The sequence below is a fragment of the Asterias rubens genome, chromosome 19 (assembly GCF_902459465.1).
Source record: "Asterias rubens chromosome 19, eAstRub1.3, whole genome shotgun sequence".
NCBI lineage: Eukaryota > Metazoa > Echinodermata > Asteroidea > Forcipulatida > Asteriidae > Asterias > Asterias rubens.
The window spans coordinates 8,842,560-8,868,184 of NC_047080.1; the positions used below are offsets into that span (position 1 = coordinate 8,842,560).

Here is a 25,625-nt window from a genome sequence, read left to right on the forward strand (position 1 = left end):
ATGAGGAAATGGGAATCGAATAGACCAGGTTGCATGTGCAGCTAGCATACCCGGTCGATTGCCTTGCAAAAAGCCTACCCATCGATACACCTAGATTTTATCGATATTTATTTACTGCCTGCGCTCTGAAACACAATCACAACATCTGGTACAACTGTATACGTCACCACCACTCGGACTGTATTGTGTTACTTTCATACCAGTACAAATAATATAGCGTGTCGTGTGCTATAGGTAAATATTACACAAATGCTATTACTATTAGGGTGAGGCTCTTCAGCGTATACATAATACTGTTAGTAGCTGTTATAGGTATAGAACCTTTCTATACCTCGACATATTACACAAATACTATTACTATTAGGGTGAGGCTCTTCAGCGTATACATAATACTGTTAGTAGCTGTTATAGGTATAGAACCTTTCTATACCTCGACATGGATAAGCTAAAGGGATTCGCTAGTGATGCTGGAACGTTCTTCAATAGAACCGTGCAGGTTAGTTATAACATTTATCATAATCTGGTTCTGGGTAAGTAGTACAGTGCATACAATCTATCGGGATGTTCATGTATAAATGCAGGTGACTGGGCAGCAAGATCTACATAATGTCCGTAGCTTGAATGTTACCCTTAAAGACACTGGACACCCTTGGTAATTGTCAATGACCAGTCTTCTCACTTGGTGTATCTTCACATGAAAATATATAATAGTATAAGTTTTTATCCCCCTCCCCCCCCCCAAAAAAAAAAAATAGGTAACCGTCCTAACTCCATGAAGTTGAAAAATAGTTACAACTGGTGCCCAACTTTGCTTAGCAAATAAATTTGCACGCAGTAATTTCTGCCCAACAGCTTTATGAAGTTGGACTTTACATTAAAAGAAGGCATACCTCATGGGACCAATATATCGTTACAACACTATATTGGCACCGCGATGAACACCAGGTACCAATTTCATGACATGATTTAAGCACAAACAGTGGCTATAAGCATAACAAAATTACGCTTACCAGAGTAAAGTTTACCAGTCAAACTACCATGTACCTCAATTACAATTTGTGACTGGTATTCTGCTCATTTCTTCGTAGCAGAAAAGTGTTAAGCAATTATGAAGCAGCTGTATGAAATTATAGCCACAATATAGACCGGCATGCAGTGTCCTCGGCAGGAAAGCGTGACCCCACCCCATCCCCCAACCACATGTAGAATTTTATCCATATCATGCAGTTTAATGCTTTCATAATTATACCTAATTTGTGGAAAACATTCCTCATCCGTCCATATGAACCTAAATAACCGTTAAGGCCGGTTTATATTCGGTCGCGCGATGGTCGCGCGACGGAAATCTTGCGCGCAATCCTAAGACTGAGGCCTAAAAACCGTGTATTTTTATGATCGCGCGTCAATATTTCCGACGCCCGACCATCGCGCGACCGACTATAACTCGGCCTTTATACGCAACGTTTGCCAAAATATGATTCAAGGGTTAGTCTACGTACGAGTCGTTTGTGAACGCCATTTATTAAATACTGTGTTAAAAAATATAGGCTGTAATTCCCTTTATACATCAACAATTTTTACCAAAATGTCTTTTCCACCACTTGTAAAATAAAGTGCGGTGTGACAAAATGTTAGTCTCTGTACGAGTCGTTTATGAGCACTATTAATTGAATCGAGTGTTAAAAATAACAACATGCATAATTAAATATTCCCTTTACACTGTACATCAAATTTCTTTACCAATCGTCTTTACAACATGTTCAATAAAGTGGGTATGACAAGGGTTAGTCTCAGTACAAGTCGTTTGTGCACACTATTTATTGTAAATCTTCAGCAAAAATATAGGCATAATTCCCTTAATACTTTGTATACATCATATGTCTTTACCAAATACATCTTAAATTTGGGACATTAAGTTTAAAAACAACAAAGGTTATGAGTAAAAAAATTAAAAAGGCTTTTAAAATTAATCACTCTGAATAATAATGACTTTGCGACAACTGATCTCATGCTCATGACGTTTTAGGGTGACCTAGGCGAGAGGTCAAGAAAAGGTAGCTCATCCCTGACCTTGTTGATAACGACAGGTATTGATGTATGTATACACATGTACGTCGGCTTTCACAGCGAATCTTATGAAGGCCGTGTGTGCGAGGTCGAAGGTGATTATGTACATGGGCTCAACAGCAGAACTCTTGTTGGTCCACGAGGAGCCTCAAAGTGTGACGTCAGGGCCCAATTTCATGGCTCTACTTACCGCCGAATTCTGCGCTTACGGTGACGATTCCCCGCTCACGTACAAGCGCCGAATTTCTGCGCTACTTGTAAGTGTAGAATGCCTATAGTAACGTGGAGTGCGCACGCGCAGAAGCCAAATTCGCCGCTAACCCGTGAAATACGCTTTCCGTAAGCACAGAATTCCCTGCTTCCGTAAGCGCCGATTCTGTGCTTACGGTAAGCAGAGCCGTGAAATTGGGCCCAGATGTTCAGGCTTAGTAGCCCATGGCTGTGATCATGTGCGCCATGCGTAGATTGGTTTTCTATTTTTCATTTCCCTTTAAGCTCTAAAAGTCACACAGTGGGCAATTTTTACAGGCATCTTAGAGGCAACCAACTGCATTGCATGCAAAGAAGAACACATTGGTTGTACAGTACATTTTTTTTTATTGTCCCAAGGATTTAAAATGATATTGGAATGAAGATTGGAAATTTCAAGGATTGCCTGAAACTGATTGCCTCGTGAGACGCGTGAAAGGGCCTTGAAGGCACTGGACACTATTAGCAAAATAATTGTATGCATACAACTTTATACTTGGTAACGAGCAATGAAGAGCTGTTGATAGTATAAAACATTGTGAGAAACGGCTCCATCTACTCTGAAGTATACGTAGATTTTGAGAAAGAGACTGGATTATTTTCAGGCATCTGCTGAAAGTACACAGTTCTGTGCAACACGGGTGTTTTTTCTTGCAAATTCAATTACCAATTTGGCCCAAGTTTTCACAGATTTGTTAATACTATATGCATTTGTTGGAATATAGACCAGGAGAACTTTGTTTACAATAAGTGTGACCTTGTACATTCTTTGAGTATTCTGGCAGGCACAATACTGCACAGGTCATATGGGAAAGTTGACATTTTGTGTCATAATTTCCACATTAATCCAAGAATTACGAAAGTAAAAGCTGGACAAGTTTTGAGATGTGTCCCCTTTCACCATGTCAAAAGTTGATAAAAATTAGACAGTGCACTCTCCATAAGATATAAGATTTTATGGTTTCTTCCACTAGGCTGTGTACAAATTGTGCCTGCAGGAAGTCCAGGCTATGTGGCTCTTTTGTAAACATGTGATGTCACAGGTCACATCGTCTATACTCCAAGTGAAAATACTAGTCTTTGACTATTACTAAAGGTGTCCAGTGCCTGAGAACGGCGTGGTGACGTCAGCTCATAAGATACATTGCAGCAGAAAACATGCCATTGCTATTGTAACTTCATTTACCAATTAAGTCAAAATGTCCACACATTTGTTATTGTAATGCATATGTTGGGATACATACACCATGTGAAAATACTGGTCTTTGACAATGGGAGACTTTTGGGACGCTTGGTGGCAGCAGACTTACCAGGTAAAATGCATTGTTCTTGGTAATGTGCGCATGCTCAGAACTAAGTAAACAATGGAAATTTACCTGGTAACTCTGCTGCCACATAGCGTTCGAAAGTTCCCCAAGTGGTTACGTCATTTCATAAGATCCATTGCAGCAGAAGAAATGCTATGACGCAATGCTGAACTTAGGCAAACAGAGTAATTAACTTATAGTATTTGTATAATCATTTGGTTGGCAAGACACTGTTCTAGAAATGCAGAGGTCGTGGGTTCAATTCCCACCTGAGTATGAATGTGATTTCTTTTCCCACAGAGTATACAGTGATAAAACACACCGGTGTATAGGGTTCAAACCAAATGTCGGTGTTTGAAGCCATTGGACCCTTTCGGTACAGAAAAACAAATTCACAGATATACAAATAACTTACAGGGTTTTGCAGAAGGTGGTGGTGAAAGACTTCTCTTAAAATATTATTCCATGAAATGCTTTACTTTTTGTGAAAACAGTTAAACAATATCAATTCTCGATATCGATAATTACGGATTTATTTTAAACACGTGTCATGACACGGCGAAACGTGCGGATACAAGGGTGGGTTTTCCCGTTATTTTCTCCCGACTCCGATGACCGATTGAGCCTAAATTTTCACAGGTTTGTTATTTTATATATAAGTTGTGATGCACTAAGTGTGGTCCTTGGACAATACTGTTTACCGAAAGTGTCCAATGGCTTTAAGGTTAAAACCAACATTTAATGAAAACATTAACATTTGTAACAAAAATGATACATATGTCAACATTTTGAACTACGTGTTGCCCCACTTGGTGCCTTAAACGAACATTTATAATAAGTTTGTAATTTTGTGTTTCTTCAAACAAAAATGTATACTCTTTATCCCCAATGCAAACTTAAAATATATTTATAGTCATTGTTTTGTTTACAAAGTAGCCAGCATAAACGTTTACATAAAAAATATAAAACATTAATTTTTGTTTTTATAATGAATGCTCCATTAAATCAGCACTCGACAGTCAAATAGAGTATGCCCTAATTAAATTTCACCAGTTTAACATTCACATGATCACATAAGAATCATACAATTTCATAAGACCGCAATACTCATTCGCTTCGTAAAAGCCAGCAGCAACAGCTGGTCAACCACTCAATTTCATCAAATGTAAATAGATAGTGGGAATTCGACTTTAGAATTGTCAAAGTATAGTCTTGAATGCATATAAATGAAATTCAAAGACACTGTCTTACTGAGGACTGAGTTGTCTTTGGAACACTACAGTGATTTATAATACTAACCCCCTTACGTAAGCCGTTGTTCCTCATAAACCCTTATGGGGTACTACATAACTGGGTCTCAGAATTCATAACTTCAAAACCTATCTTCTGTATAAATGTATATTCTAAGCGCCTTGGGTACCTAGCTTGAAGATATGGCGCTATATTATAAGACTTCGATAATATCATTATTATTATTAAGCGCCAATATTGAAATCAGAAGGGCATTGAATGTAAACTCACACATAGTTTTAATATTTGGACTCCAATGATTACAGATCGATCATTTTCTTTACACAAAAGTATCATTGTCAAACTGTCCAGCCTTTGGCTCATTGTTGATTGGAATGTATTTACAGTCATGTATAATACTTATGTTAGCACCAATGTTTAAATCAGAGTGGGCTAAGCTAAAATCACACACTCCAGGGTACAGTCATGAGTGATGTAGAGTATCTAGGGTGTACAGTCGTGCATGCTGTCACCACGGCTGCCCCTACCTCGCTGGCAGCGGTCCGGGCGGGGAGATATCTTTCATATACGGGGGACAGACCGGTCCCAACAAACGTCGGAGTTGTCTTCGGAACACTGCCGAGTTGTGGGTGTAGATGATGGGTTTGGCCACGTTGCACAACGACGTCAGGGCCGGGAAGATTGTCATATATCTGGCGTTGTCCTCAACCAAACCTGCCGCCCAAAGACTGATAAAAACCACATAGGGAATGTAACCGACGACATAAGTCCCCACGACAAGGAGGAGAGTCTTGGCGGTGGCTACGTCGAAGCGGTTCGGCCGTTGAACTTTGCTAAACTCAGGATGAACCGCAGCGTTAGATGCACTCTGTTTACGTGTACTAATGAAAATCCAGATGTAGCACATGCTTATAAGGATTAGAATACCAACCAGCGTGGCCAAACTGCTGAGGCGATGAGCAACACTCGCTCTCACTTTCAGGTCCATACATATTGTGTAAGTTCCTGTCGTGTAAGCGAATGCTGCATAAGTCAAAGACGCGACGTAGTTTAGAGCTATTAAAGCACATGGGACGATTTTGCTAATGCGGAATCGGCGTCGTTTGGATGACATACACACGGCAACGACACGAATGATTCCCATTTGTGTCATTGTCATGAGTGACTGTACAGTGCACACGTAGTGAGTGAATGCCGAAATGTGACACACCACGGTGATGCCATCGTCGTCGTCGTCTGGGAGTCTAACAATTTCAAAGATGATGCGTGCGGCATAAGTAGGTGTAGCAATGACACCAAGGAAGAGATCACTAACGGCCAAGTTGAGCACGAGAATGTTAAACACCGTCCGCATCTGAGCGTACATCGAGATGACCAGGCAGACCATGATGTTACCCACCGAGCCTAGAGTAAAAATGACGGCGAGGATTGTCAGGCTGATCGCCATCACCGTCCTTTCACCGTGAACTACCTCTTGGGGCCGGGAATCGATGACGGTCTCGTTCCTGACAAACCATGGGTCATTGGAGCTCGCCTCCCCCGCCAAACCATTTCCCTCCATCCCGCTGCTTGAAAGAAACGCACCGACCTCCCCGTGCCGAATAACAGAGCTCCGCGTTCCTCTTTTGCAAATCACCCTTCGCGGAAGTATAAAAGACGAAACAGAACGTCCTAGCCACTCGTAAAATGAAATTTTATGATACACTAAACTGAGGACTTCATTATAAAGGTGAACTCTGTCTCAAGAAGTCTGACCATGCATGGGTTAATTAAAGCATAGGCTACCCCAATTACAATGCTTCCCATCTGGAACCTCTAACTGTAAGTGTTCGTTTCCTTATGTTACAGCTTCGTTGATACAATGCAACCCCCCCCCCCCCCCCCCCCCCACACACACACACACGACTATACGCGTAGGTACACTACACACACGATCATCTATTGCGGATAAAGACAGGGGCCCAGTCTAACGTGGGCTGAAGGATTATGATTCAAAAGAGGGCGCTATCAGAAGAGATTTGTACACTGGGTGCGTTCGTTTAGCTTCCCTGGGTCGACCCCGGTGTGTGGCGTTTTTTTTTCCCCAGGATGAACGTGTGCAGATAATTACCCACGTGCGTCCTGGGAAGAAAAAAAAACGCCACACACCGGGGTCGACCCAGGGGAGCTAAACGAACGCACCCACTGTTCACCGAATCACACAGCACCTTCTCTCCTCGTCACACCAGCACCGTCCACGTTATTGTGTCGTGTTTTTGCTAAGCCTGTGAAGGTATATCTTAACATTGACCCAAGTTTATAGAACTGCACAAAGCAAAATGACAATATCGTGCTTACCAGTAATGGTTTAACAGCTATTATATCAAGCCATTTAAACCATGGTCACTGATATACAGGTACTGTTTATTTTTGCTGCGCAGATTTGTTTTACTTAGTACAACTTGGGAAAGAATGGCAAGGAATTAGTCACAAACGCCATTTGATATTTTGGCTGAAACATTTATCTTTTAAAGGCACTGGACACCTTTGGTAATTGTCAAATATCAGTCTTCCCACTTAGTGTATCTCAACATTATGCACAAAATAACAAACCTGTGAAAATCTTCACACATAGGTCGTCGAAGTTGCCAGAGAATAATGAAACAAAAAACACCCTTGTCGCACAAGTTGTGTACTTTCAGATGCTTGAATTCGAGACCTCAGCTTAGGACTTGAAATCAATTCAAATATTTTAGTGAGAAATAACTTCTTTATAAAAAAAATACGTTACTTCAGAGGGAGCCGTTTCTCACAATGTTTTGTAAGAAAGTTAAGTTTGTAAAAAGTAAGTGTTTGTTACAGGTTGGTTATTTTTCTGCATTTTTTGAGATACACCAAGTGGGAAGACTAATTGTCAGTTACCAAACTGGCGTCCAGTGCCTTTAACAGCTTTATGCAATTGGACCCAGGTCTTTTCAGAGTAGTTAGTTTTTGCCGTGAGGTCAAAGGTACATCTGGCAGGTCGACAAGGTCAATAAGATTATGACGTTATTTACGAGTTTTGAAGTGTGACGTAAAAACCTCCATTATTTAAAGTACGTGACAGCTTTCTTCTGTTTCATAAACAATTTGTTGATACCTTAAATCCATAAAGGCATGTACCAAGGCAAGTAAACCATAGTTCAAGTACGTACAGAGTTCACTTTTGTACTTCTAGGAACACAGTTTTTCAAACGGTTCATAACCCAACATTTTTTTAGGACAAACTGTACTGTCGCTACGACAACTAACAGGTTTAACATCAGAAACTATACTGTGAGCTGAGCACTTCAGTTTACATGGCCATGGTCTGCACGACTTCCCTGGTGTCCATTGTTCAGCATAGAGCAGTCAGGGACAGATTTGAAAGGGGAAGCCGCTGAACAACACACCATCAAGAACCTGAACCGTATCGATCGAGTTAATTAGGACCCATGACTTCTACCAAGAATGGGTGCTGCTCAACCCTCTGTGTGTATGGACTCATTCAGCCGTTACTTTCTTTTATAATAACTTTCTTGGCGTGCATCTTCGTTGCATCTGATCATGGATGATTTGATCATGGAGGTACGACGAAGTAGTACTACCATGGAGTACGAAAGCTTGTGATTAGTTAGTTTCTACATTAATGCTAGCTATCAATGCCACGCCGTTCTTGGATATTATTATCGGTACAACACTGTCCGGAGTTAAAAACATTATTCCGTATGTGTGCATTAAGTGCTTGGATGATATCCTGCAATAACTCTGTATGGAGAAAGCCGTGCAGTTCTTTGTAAATCATTTCACACCAGTATAGGCGAAGGTTTGGCTGCCATACAGTTCCAACAATATATTTCTGAGTGAAATGTTGGAGGGTGGAGAAACTATGCACTGACTTATTCTACACAGTTGTCAGCATGGGAGAGGACGAGTTGTTTGGAAACACAGAAAGCATAAGTAGTGACAACTGGACTGATGTCACAACCAATCACACGGGACTCACACCGATTACCAGCCTGGAGCTAACAATGATGGCGATCACTCTGACAATCCTCGCCGTCATTTTCACTATAGGCTCGGTGGGTAACATCATGGTCTGCCTGGTCATCTCGATGTACGCTCAGATGCGAACGGTGTTTAACATTCTCGTGCTCAACTTGGCCGTTAGTGATCTCTTCCTTGGTGTCATTGCTGCTCCTGCTTATGCCGCACGCATCATCTTTGAAATTGTTGGGGTCCCAGCCGACGACAACGATGGCATCACCGTCGTTTGTCACATTTCAGCATTCGCTCACTACGTGTGCACTGCACAGTCACTCATGACAATGACACAAATGGGAATCATTCGTGTCGTTGCCGTGTGTATGTCATCCAAACGACGCCGATTCCGCATCAACAAAATCATCCCATGTGTTTTAATAGCTCTAAACTACGTCGCGTCTTTGACTTATGCAGCATTCGCTTACACGACAGGAACTTACACAATATGCCTGGACCTGAAAACGAGAGCGAGTGTTGCTCAACGCCTCAGCAGTTTGGCCATGCTGGTTGGTATTCTAATCCTTATAAGCATGTGCTACATCTGGATTTTCATAAGTACACGTAAACAGAGTGCATCTAATGCTGCGGTTCATCCTGAATTAAGCAAAGTTCAACGGCCGAACCGCTTCGACGTAGCCACCGCCAAGGCCCTCCTCCTTGTCGTGGGGACTTATGTCGTCGGTTACATTCCCTATGTGGTTTTTATCAGTCTTTGGGCGGCAGGTTTGGTTGAGGACAACGCCAGATATATGACAATCTTCCCGGCCCTGACTTCGTTGTGCTGCGTGGCCAACCCCATCATCTACACCCATAACTCGGCAATGTTCCGAAGACAACTCCGACGTTTGTTGAGACCGGGTTAAGTCTGTCCCCCGTAAGGTCCCCCGTAAGACAGATCTGCCAGCCCGGACCGCTGCCAACGCGGTATAGAGAAGGCCGTGGTGACATCACGACTGTAAACCCCATACAACTGTACTACAGTATACACTCATGAGTGTATCCTGGAGTTTTAAGAGTGTGTGATTCCACCTTAGCCCCTTCTGATTTCAACATTGGCGCTTACATAAATGTTATAAATGACCGTAACTAAATTCCCGAGCCAAAGGCTGGTCATTTGACAATAAGTTACTTTTGTCTGAAGAAAATGATCGATTTGTACTAATATTGGAGTCATAATAATAGTAAAACTATTTCTCTACGTCTACGCCTGTATTGATTTGTCGAAGTTATATGACACTGTTTGGTTTAATTTTTGAAATTCTGCAAGAGTTTTACATTTTTAAAGATGGCGGCTTTTGTGACGTCATTATTATGATGAACCCCAAAACGACAGAAATCTGGGTTTGTTTTAGCAGCGTTTTTTTTTAAATACCAGTTCGACACCCCTTGCTAAGCTTCCATATAATGCAACTTAGAAATCACTGCGTTTAACAGTTGGTTTTTCTTAAAGATTCTTGACACTTTTGGTAATTGTCAAGACCAGTTTCTCTCTTGGTGTATCGCAACGTATGCACAAAATAACAAACCTGTGAAAATTTGAACTCAATTGGTCGTCGAAGTTGCGAGATAATAATGAAAGAAAAAACATCCTTGTCACACGAAGTTGTGTGCTTTCGGATGCTTTGTTTCGGGACCTCAAAATCTAATTCTGAGGTCTCGAAGTCAAATTCGTGGGAAATTACTTCTTTCTCGAAAACTACGTCGCCGTTTCTCACAATGTTTTATACTATCAACCTCTCCATATTGCTTGTTACAAAGTAAGGTTTGATGCTAATAATTATTTTGAGTAATTACCAATAGTGCCTGCTGCCTTTAAAAATGAAGAAGAGAAAGTAGTAAACGAAAAAGGAGCATTAAGAAAAAATTTATAATAAAGGTTTTCAACACAATTTGTTTTCTTTAAATTTCATTTCTCATACAAACATGATTTCATTCATACTCATTCTATTTCATTTACAGACCTTCAAGAATTTCTTCTATGTATTAACACTTGATGAAATTGAATGGTTGACCAGCTCGTGCTTTTGGCTTTTGCGAAATTGAATGAGTTTCACGGTGTTCTGTTGAATTATGGTCTTTATTATGATTAGTGATTATGCTAAACTGTGAAATTGAACTACATGTACTCATTTCGACTGTTGAATGCTGATTCAACGGAGCATTCATTTCATTTTCAATACGATTGATGACGTCACAGGGCAGTTTTCGCAACTAATGTTTAACAGGAGTTGCCCCCCCCTCCTCAAGACGACCCTTGCGAATTATTCGTTGCTAACTTGAGACGTCAACATTCGTATCGAATTGGCAAGAAGTATGCGCCAGGCTAAATTTATCGGGTGCTAAACGAATGGACTGTTGAAAATAACGCAAATTAATGGTAGAATCGTTTTCACGAGAGGGCGCCCTGTAAAAAGTAAATCAACCCCGGAAATAGAAACCCCAAGGTTCAACTTCCAAGATATTGCGACGATGGCGAACGTGGCTAACCTCAGCCGATGAATAAAAAAGTCGTGACATCCGGCACAGAGCAAGTCCATTCTTTCAGGCTTATTTTTAGTTTACGAAACCATCTTCAGCGTCCTTTATGGCAGCATCGGGGACAATGGACAACATGAAGAAGTTCGCGTGGCAGGCTGGTACTTTCTTGACCAGAGCCAGACAGGTATAAACAAAAAATACACGGTCTACGTGGATAATCTTGTTATTGTTATGTTCAGATAGAAAGTCTGAAGACGGGTAGGATAACTTTCCGTATGGCGCCACCACCTTTTCACTAATTTTTACAAAAAGGGATATCTCATTGAGCTAAATTAGATACTATATTATTTCATATCGAATGAAAAAGTGGTGGCGCCATACGGAAACTTTTCCATATTATATAATGGTCAATGGAATTTCACCGCGTCCTGCCACTTTCTAGTTGCAATAGCATACGCCGTCGGCAGGAGGGTCACGTTATCGCAACTAGCCACCTTCTGATCCCCCTGAACCACACTTTATTTAATTTTTCGGACCCAGATGACTTTGGACCGAGTTGCCTTGGGACCGAGTTGATCAGGAAGGCTGCTAACCCTACACTACATAGAAATTACTCAAAAAGTCGAAAATTGTGTCATTTCCATTGTAAATGTAATATTTTTTTATAACAACAATATTCAGTTTTTATATAGAGCTTTTTTACATCCAAACTCAAATTATTACCCTGGTCACTGGGCCTTAAATCATTCCTTGAACCATCTCAGCTCCCTGGATACAGCATTGTGCAACAAATATGCGCTACTCGGCTACTTAAACAGTTAGGTCCTAATCAATCATAAGAGTAGAACCATCTCTGCCCGCACAAGGTACCCATTTACCCCTGGGTGAAGAGAAGCAATTATAGCTAAGTGTCTTGCTCAGGGACACAAGTGTCATGACTGGGATTCAAACAGAATCACCAGAGCTTGAATTCGGTGCTCTTATCCGCTCGGTTATGACACCCTATTTTGTACTTAAATCAAGCTGTGGTGGCCGAGTCGTCACAATGTGGATTCAAATCTTGTTCCCGCCACTTGACGTATTGACTTTTTGAGCAACTGTAGCAAGACAATACCCATTATTATTTTTTTCACCGGTCTTTCTCTACCTATAAGCGCGAGAAAATGGTTGCAGCGCTTGTGACCGTGAGACAGACCCCAAATGCGTGACTCTCATGCCAATGGCCAATTTGGAACGCAAAGTAATACATTTTGCCTGAGAATTGCGAGCGGAAAACGCACATTACACAAAACTCATTGCACCAGTGGTAAGTGTATCATGGAGGAATTATCCATGTGTGTACAAAGCAGCAGTATCAATAGTTTGAGTGCTTGAGGCACTGCAAGCCAAAATACAATTTGCCCGTAAAGATGTCATATACTGGGAGCCATCTATTGTCATTGTTAAGAAACTGATACTTCTTATTGATGTTTTATGCGAAATTTATTGTACCTCTTCTTACGCGGTTTGTTTTCATTTCTCTTTCTGTCAGTACACTGAGGAGAAGCTTGGTAATGCTGAGAAGACGGAGCTGGACGCTCAGTTTGACAATCTGCAACAGAGAGCAGATCGCACAAAGCAATGGACAGAGCGCATCATATCCCGTACAGAGGCTGTACTCCAGCCCAACCCAAGTAAGAATGACCCATCTGAGAATGACCCATCTGAGAACAGGTTCAAATGAATGGCTCGGCCTTTGCTTTAGCCAGATTGCGGAGAAGTTCTATTCTTTAATGTTGTTATTGCGGCTAAGGGCTGTAGCCATAGATCTATCTTGACCCAAGTAAGAATAGCTGATCTGAGGCTGGTTTGAATGAATGGCATGGCTGTGGCTATGGCCAGATTGATGAGAAGTCCTATTCTTTTAACGTTATCATTGCGGCTAATGGCCATAGCCAAAGTCGCTTAATCTTCACTTAGATCTATCTTGACCCAAGTAAGAATGGCCGATCTGAGGCCGTGTTTGAATGAATGGCATGGCTGTGGCTATGGCCAGATTGCTGAAAAGTCTGTTTCTTTAATGTCAATCCGGCTAATGGCTGTAGCCATAGCAAAAGTCGCTTGCCTCTCACACGGATCTATCTTGGCCCAAGTAAGAATTTGAGGTTTGGTAATCCCTCTTAAAACTAATGCCAATACAATTGTACTTGGTTAGAAACCTCATTAACTTCTCACTCAAATATTTGAATCTGATTAAGACTTTCAGGCTTGACGTCTTTCTCAGGCATCATCAAGCAGGCAAATTTGTGCAACAAGAGTGTTTTTTCTTTCAATATATAAGTCTGGCAACTTCGATTGAGCTCAAATTTTTAAAAGTTAGTTGTTTCACGCATTTATAAGTTTGGAAACCCCAAGTTAGAATACTGATCGTTGACAATGGACCCTTTTTATGAAATATGCTAATTACATTCACGCATGTGAACAGACCCTGTTGGTTTGGCAAACGCAATAGAGTTGTGCACTGAGCAGACGCACAATTTACATATTTCATGAAAAGGGCCCATTACCAATCGTGTCCAGTTCCTTTAAAATCTGAAAGTTAGGCCGTGTCCGAAACGTCTAGATCAGCGCGTCTACCAGTGTTGAAGAATTGGCAGACGCGCGCGATCTAGCCGTAGCTGTAGCCGAAGTCGCCGTTTCGGACACGGCCTTAGAAACTTGTATATGATTTAGTCGGGTTCCCTCCTTTGGTATCATTAATAAATTTGTCATTCTACAGTCAAACGTAGTGAAGATTTTGTGAATGTCAAGCTGGACCGCAAAGTACCAGACCGAGAGACAAACTCTGAGGGACTGGGTTTGACTATGATCGAGGCAGGAAATGAACTCGGACCTGGAACCCAGTATGGTAAGTTCGTTCACCCTTTCATACACTGTATATCAGTACACAGTTGTGCCACAGTTTAATTTAAGATTAGTTGCGACTACTAATGAGGATGGGACTATTTGAGGCGCGACTATATGAGTAGTAATCTTAGGTTGAGGATTTGAATCCCACCCGAGTAATATGCCTGTGATTCTTTTCACAGAACTCAATAAAGTACTTAGTATACAATGCTAACACACATCGGTGTATATGGCTAAAACCAAAATGAAAATTCTTCATCCCCGATGCAAATTTAACATCTATTAAATCGTTGCAGTACCCGCTGTTAGAACATAGGATTCGAACTGCCTCTTGCTTCCGGCCATTCTCGGTGGTCTAGTTGGTAAGACACTGCTCTAGAATTGCAAAGGTCTTGGGTTCAAATCCCTCCTCTCACAGAACTCGGGAAAGGACTGCGTATACAGTGCTAACTTACATCAGTGTATCTGGGGAAAAAAAACAAATTGAAATTTCACTAGTCGCCCAGGCCTATAGCCTTTAATGCTTCAATGTAAGATCTTTGTTAAATCGAGCACTTGGTGTTTTTTTTTCTTCGTATTCCTACAGGTGCAGCCCTGGTTCTGGTGGGCACCACCCAGAAGAAGCTCGGCCAATTCGAGAAGGAATTTCTGCAGACGGCCGTCACCAGCTTCAATAATCCGCTGCATAATTTCCTGGACAATGATATGAAGACGATCACTGTAAGAAGCCTTGGATCTTGCCTTTGTTAGAGTGTTTGTTTATCTGTCTCCCTCTCTACCCTCTACCCTCCCCCCCCACATTCATTGCGCAAACATGGCACCAGACTTTTATTTTGCCAGCCTCAGTTTGGTTACAATGAGTTGGAATGGAGTAAAATCAAGATGGACACACTGTGATTAAGGTCTATTGCCCAGGTTCTACACTCCCCAGGGAGCTGAGAAAGATTAGAGGAATGTTAGTGGCCCAACGACCAAGGCACTAATGTAAAACACATTGATACGTTATTAAAATGTGCTTGATAAGAACTAGTTATTAATTTATTATAAACTATTCTCTATTGACTGTCGGACAGAAGGAACGTTGACTGTATAAATATTTTGTTTCTCTCTTAGTAGACCACGGTTACGAATATTTTTCCTCCCATATCCCATTACAGAAGGAGCGAAAGATCTTAGAAAACAAACGCCTGGATCTTGACGCAGCCAAGGGGAAACTTCGCAAGACTAAAAGTCCAGAAGCAAACAAACTTGTAAGTCAATCTAAAAAGCTGCCAAACACCCCCCAACCACCCTTGAATCATATTGGTATTTAAGGAATTCTGGGTCATTTAGAAGGTGTAACATTTATAACGGGGACAAACACAATTGACAAAAAAAGTGAACTTAGATTAGAACAAAGCAGTTAACCTAAATTTGTTCAGTTTACACCCTACCCACTCAGGCCAATTTCATACTTCCTGCGAATGCTATACAAATTTTGATGTCACAGTGGACTTGTGCTCAACTCCAGTGAAAGATTCACTGCGAAACAGCCATGTGACGTAAACATTCGCTTTGCGTTCGCAGGAAGTATGAACTGAGCTTTATGGATTGTAGAGCTAGTCAACTTTGAGACAATCCTCTGGGAATGAAGGAAATTAGAATGTGAAAAAAAGGTGTTCATAACAGAAACTAGTAACAAAAAGCTGTCCCTGTAGAAACATTACATACTGATATTTTTCACCCCTAAAGCCCGGTTCATACTTCCTGCGAATGCGAATGCAAAGCGAATAGTGATGTCACGTCTCTGTTTTCGCTTTGAATAATTGACAAGAGTTGAACACAGCTCAACTTTGGCGAATTACTTGTTGCAAATTTGTGATGTCAATAGTCGCTGCGCATTCGCAGGAAGTATGAACCCGGCTTTATTCAGTTTCTTCTCCGTGAGCTCTTTTCCCCTTTCCTTCAACCTTGAATCCCACTGATCTCTCTTTTGCTGAATTTGCTCTCCGATACACACCCCCTTTATCAGCCTATTGGTGAAGAGCTGACACGCGTTGTAAGTTTTCACTCCTGCCTTTTTGAGACAGTTCCTGTAAATCCATATGTGATTAACGTCTGGTACATCATACTCAAGTTGTCTGCGCTGAGCGAATCAATTTAGACGAGACAGACATTTCATGGGAAAGTCTTTTTGAAATTCGCTTCACAAATTATAGACCTTATGCACATCATGTTGTTTGAGTAGGCAGGCCCTAATTTATTCACCACAGACTTGAGTTGTTGTACCAGACCTCCATTTTAAGGATTTTTATTTTGGTTTATTTTTCCCCCAAGTGTTAGCTTCATTATGTTTTCAGTTTTTTAATGTCTAACCCTCGTAGAGTGCGTGGTCTATGTTCCTTTTTGAAACCACGGCTTCGGCTCCGGATTTAGCTAAGTTAAGCCAGCTGTTGTTTTGACAACTCGCGCGCTTTGCGTACGTGCTCAGGGCTTCAGGCAAGAGAAGGACACTGAAGCCGAAACCAAAGCCGAAGCAGTGGTTTTGAAAAGGATCTCTGTAACATGTTTGAACTAATTAGTTTGAACTAATAAATTTGTTGAGTAGTTTAGCAGAAAATCTAAAGATGAGAAATTTCAGAAGTTGATCTGAATTCGGACTTTGTTATGTCTGCTGCCTTGTGAGAAAAAAGTAGATGCCTTTCTACAATCATGAAGGAATCGTGCTTTTTAACCTCTTTCTTAAAGGCACTGGACACTATGGGTAATTACTCAAATTAATTGTTAGCAACAACTTACTTGGTAACGAGCAATGGAGATCTGTTGATAGTATAAAACATTGTGAGAAACGGCTCCCTCTGAAGTAACGTAGTTTTTGAGAAAGAGGTAATTCCTCACTCAAAAAATAAAAAACTTCAGCTGAGGCCTTTCATTATTCGTCTGAATAAGCACACAAGGTAATGTAACAAATGTGTTTTTCTTTCATTATTCTATAGCAACTTCGATGAAAAATTGAGTCCAAGTTTTTATTGATTTGTTTTCTTGATGCTTATTTTTGGATAAACCAAATGAGAATAATGGGCCATATTTTAACAGCCGAATTCTACACTTATACAATCACCATTCACCGCTTACATGCAAGCGCCGAATTTCTGCACAAGCTGTGTAAGCGTTGAATGCCTAGTAACGTGGAGTATGCACACGCAGCAGCCAAAATTCTCTGCTAACTGCGAAATACGCTTGGCATAAGCACAGAATTCCCTGCTTCCGTATGCGCCGGTTCTGTGCTTATGGTAAGCAGAGCCATGAAATTCCTGGTCTTTGACAATTACCAAAGGTGTCCAGTGTCTTTAAGCAGCTCTTTTGGAAATTGGGTCTTGGTCACAAAATGCAGTTGAACTCAGCGTTTTCTGGGGATCTACATGTATATTGATGACCAAGCATTAAAACGACGACGCTTGACTTCTCAATACCCACACCAAAAAAAAGATTTATTTTTTTTTACTGGTGGGGAGTCATCAAGGTACATCCTTGTACATGTACACTAAAATCATAACACAGATGTGTTTATTCAGAGTGCATGTATTGCATATGCAGCTCATAAACAGTGGTTAATTTGCTGGTACACAAGGTACAGGCTACATATTAGGATTTCTAATCTGTGTTGTGAGTCGGCTGAGCTCAAAGTCTGGCAGATTTTTGTTTTATAATAATAATAATAATAATATTTAAAATTTATATTGCGCCCCTTACATACAAAATGATCAGAGGCGCAGAACACTTGTTAAAAAGCACAGAGTGGAAGAAAAAGACAAAGAAAAAAGACTGGTCACCAGGCCAGTGCCCAAACAAAAGTATTGGGATACGTCTGTCCAGCCAACAGAGAACTAATTAATTACTTATTACATAGGCCTATCTCTGCTGGCATTGGTAATGTTTTGACCTTTTCAGGAGACAGACGCCTCTAACCCTAACTATGCTAAAATTCTAAACTAACTGGCAAGGTGACCATAGAAGAAGATATTAAAAAGCTAAAAAGCGGTTTATTTGTTTTGTTGCAACATGTTTTTAGCATTGTTGACCTGTTTGAAAGCATTATATTCTCACTTGGTGTATCCCAACATATGCATTATAAAAACACAAATCTGTGAAAGTTTTGACTCAATAGGTCATCGAAGTTGCAAGAGAATAATGAAAGAAAAGCACCCTTGTTGCACAAAATTGTGTGCTTTCATCAGATGCCTAATAAAAGGCTTCAGGTCTTTTTATATTTAAGTGAGAAATTACATCTGTCTCTAAAAACTACGTTGCTTCAGAGGGAGCCATTTCTCACATCGTTTTATACTATCATATCAAAAGCTCTCCATTGCTCGTTACCAAGTAAGTTTTTATGCTAAGCAAGTTTTTAAGTAATTACCAATAGTGTCCAGTGCCTTTATTAGACATGTATTGTCTCTATTGGATGAATCATGTGCTTTGTTATGCATGACCAAATGATTGGTTTTGTTTTAGGGCTGAAAGAGTATTTCGGTCATTTTGTAAATTACTCGTTATTACTGAGGAGGAAACAAAAACAAGAAAACATTGAACTTTTTGTTTCAATCTAGACCCGTGTTCAGGAACAGTTTTATTTTACAGTGTGATCATAGTTGAGTTTTATTATTTAGTTCATTCCTTATGTGTTTTTTTGTTTTAACACCCCAGTTGTAGAGCGAAAGAAAATGGTGGAAAAAAAAAATAATGTTACAGCTTGACTGATTTAAGTATATGGATAATTCCCTTATTTCACACAGTGCAGCTGAACAGTGGAATGGCAGCCATCTTTTTAGGCAATGCTATTTCATTTGTTTGAACGCACAACTATGCGTTTTTGCATAAATACTGGGTGCGGCATGCATGAGTTTTTTCCAAACGAAAGCCCCTTTGAAGAAAGTGGCTAAAATAAAACACCCTTTTCATCTGGCAACTCACACCTGTTATCTCCATGTACATGTAATTCCTTTTCCAAATGGTGGACTTAATTGAATCGTGCAAAAACAAGTATGGCTGCTGACTTCCCCGGGCAGATTAACAGCTCATCCATTAAGTGTAATGACCCAAGTAAAAGGATTTATACTTAACCAGTTTTTGTTGCCAAAAACATAGAAATTCATTGTGAAAATGGACCCCCTTATCAGATTTTGATGTTTTTTAATTCCAGGCCGAGTCCGAACTTCGAGTGGCACAGTCCGAGTTTGATCGCCAATATGAAATCACCAAACTTCTACTGGAGGGTATAAGCAGTGCACATGTGAGTAGTACCCCGTCTCCATTTGACAATATAGCATCACTAGAGTATTGAGGGAACCTGTTCATGTTTTTTGCAAATGGGGAGAGGACCAAGTCTAGACCCCTGGGGAACCCAATGTCCAAAATGAAAATAGAATTAAAACAATTAGGAAAAACTGCCTTGTCCCCACATCAATGATAACAAAACCGTATCATTTGGGATGAAGCTCCCCACTCAGTACCCCCCCCAATTCATATAAAGCCCCTTAAGTTATTCCTTTGCTCCCCCCCCCCCCCCCCCCCCCCCTTATGGAAACCTGTACCCTCGCTGGTACTCATTTATTTGGGTGGCACGATTGGCTTGTGCGTAAAGCGCTCGCCTCTCACCAAGGTGACTCGGTTCAATTCCAGGTCGGGGCCATATGTGAGTTGAGTTGTGCGTTGGTTCTCTGCTGTGCCACGAGGGTTTTCCTCCCTCAGGAATAAATCAAACACTTTTGATCTCGGCTGTGCTCCGTGGTCATAATGGGTTGATGTGGCTGGCAGCTGAATACGCCCTTGCATGCCTGCTTCTCGAACATGTTGTAGCCGTGTCCTTCGCAATTCAGCTCTAGCTGCGAGTAAGGACGATTAGCCCCCTAAATTATTATTGTTATTTTATCCTTGGGTGGAGAGAACCAATTATAGTCAAGCATCTTGCTCAAGGGCACAAACTCCGATGACTTAACCACCAGAACTTGAATTTGATGCTCTTAACCGCTCGCCCATGGCACCCTACATGTACATCATGCAGAACATACATGTTATGAGATTAAACATCGTTCCAACCATAATCTTTCTGTTGTCGTTTTTTTGTTCTTAAAGTCTAACCATCTGAGCCGTCTGCAATACTTTGTTGAGGCTCAGCAGGCGTACTTTGAGCAGTGCCAGAAAGCCATGGCCGAACTTCAAACCCAAATGGCCAAGTAAGTACAACAGAAGCGGGTGGTAGGGTTTTTAGCCTAGTGGTATCTTTCATTACCTTCCTTCTCTAGTATCCCCGGGTCGAATCACGCCGGGGGGCAATACGTGGATTTGGTTTTCAGTCACTACGTGACGGCGTGTTGTTTTTTTTCTCCCTGGAATAAGTCTCTGTGGTTTTTTTCCCACATCTGAAACTGAAGCTTTCTTCCTTGGCAGACGCCAGTGGGTAAGACAACTTGCATTGATGAAACTGTACCCCATTAGGCTTTTTGAGGTATGTTGGCCAGACACCATAAGAGTGCCCTGTTTGGTTTGGGTATAGACAAACTTCATTATCCAAACCAAATACTGCCCTATATACTAGGCCCTGTGTGTCCACCGTACCTCAAAATGGCTTATTCGTTGTCATCAAAGTCTGTGGTCAAAGACGTCATGTTCAATTCATCTACAGAGACTGTAAATCACCTCAACATGGTTCAAGGGGGGTTCATACCGGTACCATTACCCATGTCTGTTTCTAGAAGATTCCTCCATGTACAGTTTCATCTTCGTCTGTCGAATTCCAAGTCTGTTCAGTTTAAAGACACTGGTCACTATTGGTAATTGTCAAAGACAAGTCTTCTCTCTTTGTGAATCTCAACATATGCATAAAATAACAAACCTGTGGAAATTTTGGCTCAATTGGTCATTGAAGTTGCGAGATAATAATGAAAGAAAAAAACACCCTTGTCACACGAAGTTGTGTGCTTTCAGATGCTTGATTTTGAGACCTCCAAATCTAATTCCGAGGTCTCGAAGTCAAATTTGTGGAAAATTACAATCCTACAATCTTACCATGACTACACGTCTATATGTCCACCAAACATGACTTGGTCAGTGTTTTGTCTACGGAGGGCGTTTTGAATGTAAACAGGTCTATACATGTACTGTAGACAAAAACCCACATTTTTGGTTTTGTTAGAGGTAGCAGCGGCCAAGCCTCCATGTTGGCTATGGAGGCACAGGATATGCCCGAGGTTCTGCAAGGGTAGCTAAAATTGAAGGTCAGATGTGATGGGTCAAAGGTCAGCACAACTGAAAGTTTTTTGCTCTGGTTTACCTGGAGTTCTGCATGGTTTTTTTAAAGTTTGTTCATTTAATTTTTATCGAGCTGCTTGGTGAATGAAGCTGCCGAGTGCAAAAATGTTTTGTTCAGTAGAAAACAGGTTACCGGCTAAAATGCCATGTGATGTAAACTGGACCCAATTTCATGGCTCTGCTTACCGTAAGCAAAAAATCAACGCTTGCGGAAGCAGGGAATTGTGCGCTTATTTCACGCGTATTTCACGTGTTAGCGGGGAATTTTTGCTTGTCCGTGTGCATACTTCAAGTAACTAGGTGTTCTTTGCTTACAGAGCAAGCGTAGAAATTTGCTGCTTGCTGTGCAAGCGGTGAATGGTGATCGTAAGCACATAACTCGTCAGTGGGCAGAGCCATGAAATTTTGCCCTGTTATTTACTGGTTCCCTGTTAATTTGTTTTCCCCCGTAGAAAGTGAGCAGTTTTGTAGTTCTTGGTAAGAAAAAATGAATTTAAAAAAATGTTCTGCTGCAGCAGCTCTTTAAAAATGGTGGTTTATTCTCTTGGTGGTGGCTTTTGAAAGGGCAAGGGCAACAAGGCATTTTCTCCTTGGTAAAGGGCACCCAATGAGGAAATTGGAAATTTCTACTTGAGCAATTTAAGGGCGTTAATGCAATGTCCACGGGGCATCAAGGCAATTGTCTTTGTTGCCTCTGTGAAGTATCAGGCCTGGGTGTAGAGTAAGAGCTAGGGTTGAGGTGGCACCAATGCGCATAGAATCTCTGCAGCCAAAATGTTTTAACAAAAACATATTGCATGTGCTTCATTTATAATCAAATCTTTTCCCGCTCTTTTCCTGTTCCCCCTTTTTCTCTCTCATTCATCTTCTTCAAACCCCCATAATGCAGTATTCCAGGGTCAGTTTGTAACATCCGCCAATATATCGTCCCGGCGGCCGGTGCCAATTCCACGACCCCAACCGCCCCGCCCATAGGGGGCGACATTCTACAAGATAGCGCCTCGCCTGCGCAAAACGGCAGGCGAAAGGCACGGGTGTTGTATGACTATGATGCGGCCGACCAATCAGAGCTATCCTGTCTGGCAGATGAGGTACGCACCAAGAGTGTCCATTTTGTTTTTATCTCGCCCATAAAAAACCTGGGATGAGATATTTCAGACGTTTAGCTGAATTCAGACTCTTTAAGTCAGCCTGATGAAGAAAACTAGCCGTGACCTTCTCAAAGAAATTGACTTTTGATCCACTTTTCTAGTGCTGAGGATACCGCTCCCCAAAACTTGATCCTTGGAATCTTTAACTCTAAAGGCCGGTTTATAGTTGGTCGTGCGATGGTCGTTGGATGGTTGCGCGATGGAAATCTTGCTCGCGAAAAAAAAAAAAAAAAACTAGTTTATAGGCCTCAACGATGGCTATAAACTGTGATTTTTAGGATCTCGCGTCAAGATTTTCTATCGCGCGACCATCGCACGACCAACTATAAACCAACCTTAAGGGGTTTATACCAAAAAGTAGGAATGGTGTCATTTCAGAATGCCCCTAACATTTGGATCCTAAATTCAGACTCAACTGTCTGCAATGACTCTCACCCCTGGAAAACATCACAAATAATAGCCGCGGAAGTTGCCAAGAATAAGGGTTCTAGGAATACTGTAAACATTTTTTAGTTTCCTTCAAAGTGTTTACCTGGTGAGCTACTGTACCACTTAAAACCAGCCAACTGGCAGGTTTTGAGTTGTACTCATGTGCCTGAGCCAACGAGTCATTACATTTCCTGGACAACCATTTCCACATTTCAAAAGAAACCATAGTCTTTTTGGGGTTTAAAGGGAAATACTGAAAACATTTGGTGTTTTTTGGGGGGAAGTAACTAAAAATTTGTAAACTTTTAGTACAATTATGTATTCAATTTCTTTTGTGGGAGTGTCGGCTCGTAAAAGAGCTGGTGTGGTCTCGAGGTTTTGAACTTTATGCTATGCTCACTTCGGACCACATCAGCTTTTTTTTCAGAGCCAACAATCCCACAAAAGAGATTTAATACTTGGTTGTACCCGCAACTTTACTAATTTTTATTTACTTTTTATTTTTCACACCATCAAAAGCTTCAAACACCAATTTTTTTGTCAAAGTTTTTTTGTTTGTAACTGCACCTTCATTCCATTTAATCATTGCTTGAATTTTCACTTTGGCTTCATGCCATTTTTCTGGTGTTGGTTGAAAATTTTGTCTCATTTCGCTTGAATGCAAGGCTCCGTGCCCAAATTGGTGGCTGTGGCTGTTGCTAAGGGCTGTTGCTAAGGGCAGCCTATCCTTCAATGCATGAAGACGCGGTGGCCAAGCTGTAGCCACTGTCACTAATTTGCAAACAGCTTTACTTTTTAATGTTTTTGTTAATATAGGTTTTCTCGGCCAATTTCAGAAGAAGTTCTTTCAAGTTTAGCAAATATTTCTGCTTGGCAAAAAATTAACGGGGACGCAGTCGCAGATAATACTTGTTATATAGTATTCTAGCTGGTAACCAGTTTCTGCTTAGCAGAATTTTTGGTGCTAAAGAAATTGTGCTTGGCTTGATGAAATTATGCCCTGGTCGGCCCTATTACACAAAAAGTAGCTAAGCACAGCAAAATTATGCTTACCAGAAGAAGGTTATCAGCCAAACTGCCATGTCACAAGTACAATTTGTGACTGGTATCCTGCTCTTTTCTGCTGAGCAGAAAATTGTAAAGCAATATTTTCTGCTTAAGCAGCTCTTTGGAAGTGGGCCCTCTGCTCAGTGGATATCTATACTGCAGGATCAGATCCTGGTCTGATCCACCTTTCTTGATCTAGTGTAAACAGGGTCCAGTTGATCAAGATAATCTAATCTCTAGCTATTGGGCAATCTCAGTGGTCTAGTTGATAAGACATCTGTTCTAGAATTCAGCAAAGGGCTATATAAAGCAAAACTGTTATATAGCAAGCTGGTAAACCAAAAGGCCACACCAAAATTATGGGAAAAACCAAAATCAAAACTAATATTCTTTATCCCCGATCGAATTTCCATCTATCAAATCGTTGCAGTACCCGCTGCTGAAATATAGGATTCAAACTGCCTCTAGTTGCCGGGCAATATCGGTGGTCTATAAGTGGTAAGACACTGCTCTAGAATGGCAAAGGTCGTGGGTTCGAAGCCCACTTTAGTATTAATATTACTCGAGTGGGTTATTTTGGGTGCATTCGATTAGCTTCCCCAGGTCGACCCCGACGTTCGAATAGCTTTGACGTCATTCCAGGGGCTTGTTTGTGGAGGGGTCTCACTTGGAACTGGTGCATGACGTCACCACAAGAGGGCGAGTGATCGTTCGATAAGCTCTTGTCAGGGGCTCACCCAAATGAGCGTCGCAGGGTTGACCCGAGGAAGCTAATGGAACGCACCCTATGCCTGTGATTTTTGTTCACAGAACTCGGGAAAAGTATCGAGTATAACTGTACAGTGATAACACACATAGGTGTAATTTGATTATTTGATCTCTCTTTATCTCCCGTGCAGTTAATCACCGTGTATAGCTTGCCTGGTATGGATAAAGATTGGGTGATGGCCGAGAGGGGCATGGACCAGCAAGGCAAGGTACCGCTGACGTATCTTGAGTTCGTGTCTTGAATCAAGAAACGAGAAAACGAAGAAAAAAATATGTATAAAATTTAAACAAAGTTAAAGGGCTGGGTACTCTTTGTAGGATGCAAAACACAATGTCCACAGTTTGACGTTATACTTACACAGTTTGAAGATAATGACAGTTGAAAGCTTCCCTTAAAATTTTACTTGCTGAGGTTGTTTAGTTTTTGAGAAATGAGTAAAACAATGTCACAAAAATATGTTTTACTTGCTAAAATAATTTTCGTCTCACTGTTTTACACATTTCTCAAAAACTACAGCACCTTAGTAAGTAATATTTTAAGGTAAACTTTCTACGATCATTATCTTCAAATGGTGTAAGTTTAATGTAAATCTTAGGACATTGTGTTTTGTGTTACAGTACAAAAAGTACCAAAATCCTTTAAACAAAACTTTAATTGAGAACT

At 41.0% G+C, this 25,625-nt stretch overlaps 2 protein-coding genes across 4 annotated transcripts; both read left to right on the forward strand.

The window, feature by feature from the left end:
* Positions 1–310: 310 nt before the first annotated feature.
* Positions 311–25,292, forward strand: LOC117302964 (endophilin-B1-like). Of its 3 annotated transcripts, none has more exons than XM_033786968.1 (10): positions 311–496; positions 12,925–13,066; positions 14,152–14,280; positions 14,866–14,999; positions 15,437–15,529; positions 16,291–16,317; positions 19,459–19,548; positions 20,391–20,491; positions 22,456–22,657; positions 25,093–25,292. In XM_033786968.1, exons 1-10 carry the CDS (start codon positions 437–439, stop codon positions 25,201–25,203), a joined length of 1,089 nt encoding a protein of 362 aa, XP_033642859.1. In that variant the 5' UTR covers positions 311–436; the 3' UTR covers positions 25,204–25,292. The 3 variants fall into 3 exon arrangements, with proteins under 3 accessions (XP_033642859.1, XP_033642858.1, XP_033642860.1); XM_033786967.1 differs by lacking the exon at positions 311–496 and adding an exon at positions 11,347–11,577; XM_033786969.1 differs by lacking the exons at positions 311–496; positions 16,291–16,317 and adding an exon at positions 11,348–11,577.
* Positions 8,428–10,428, forward strand: LOC117302966 (delta-type opioid receptor-like). Its single transcript, XM_033786970.1, has one exon. It carries the CDS (start codon positions 8,792–8,794, stop codon positions 9,776–9,778), a length of 987 nt encoding a protein of 328 aa, XP_033642861.1. The 5' UTR covers positions 8,428–8,791; the 3' UTR covers positions 9,779–10,428.
* Positions 25,293–25,625: the final 333 nt, after the last annotated feature.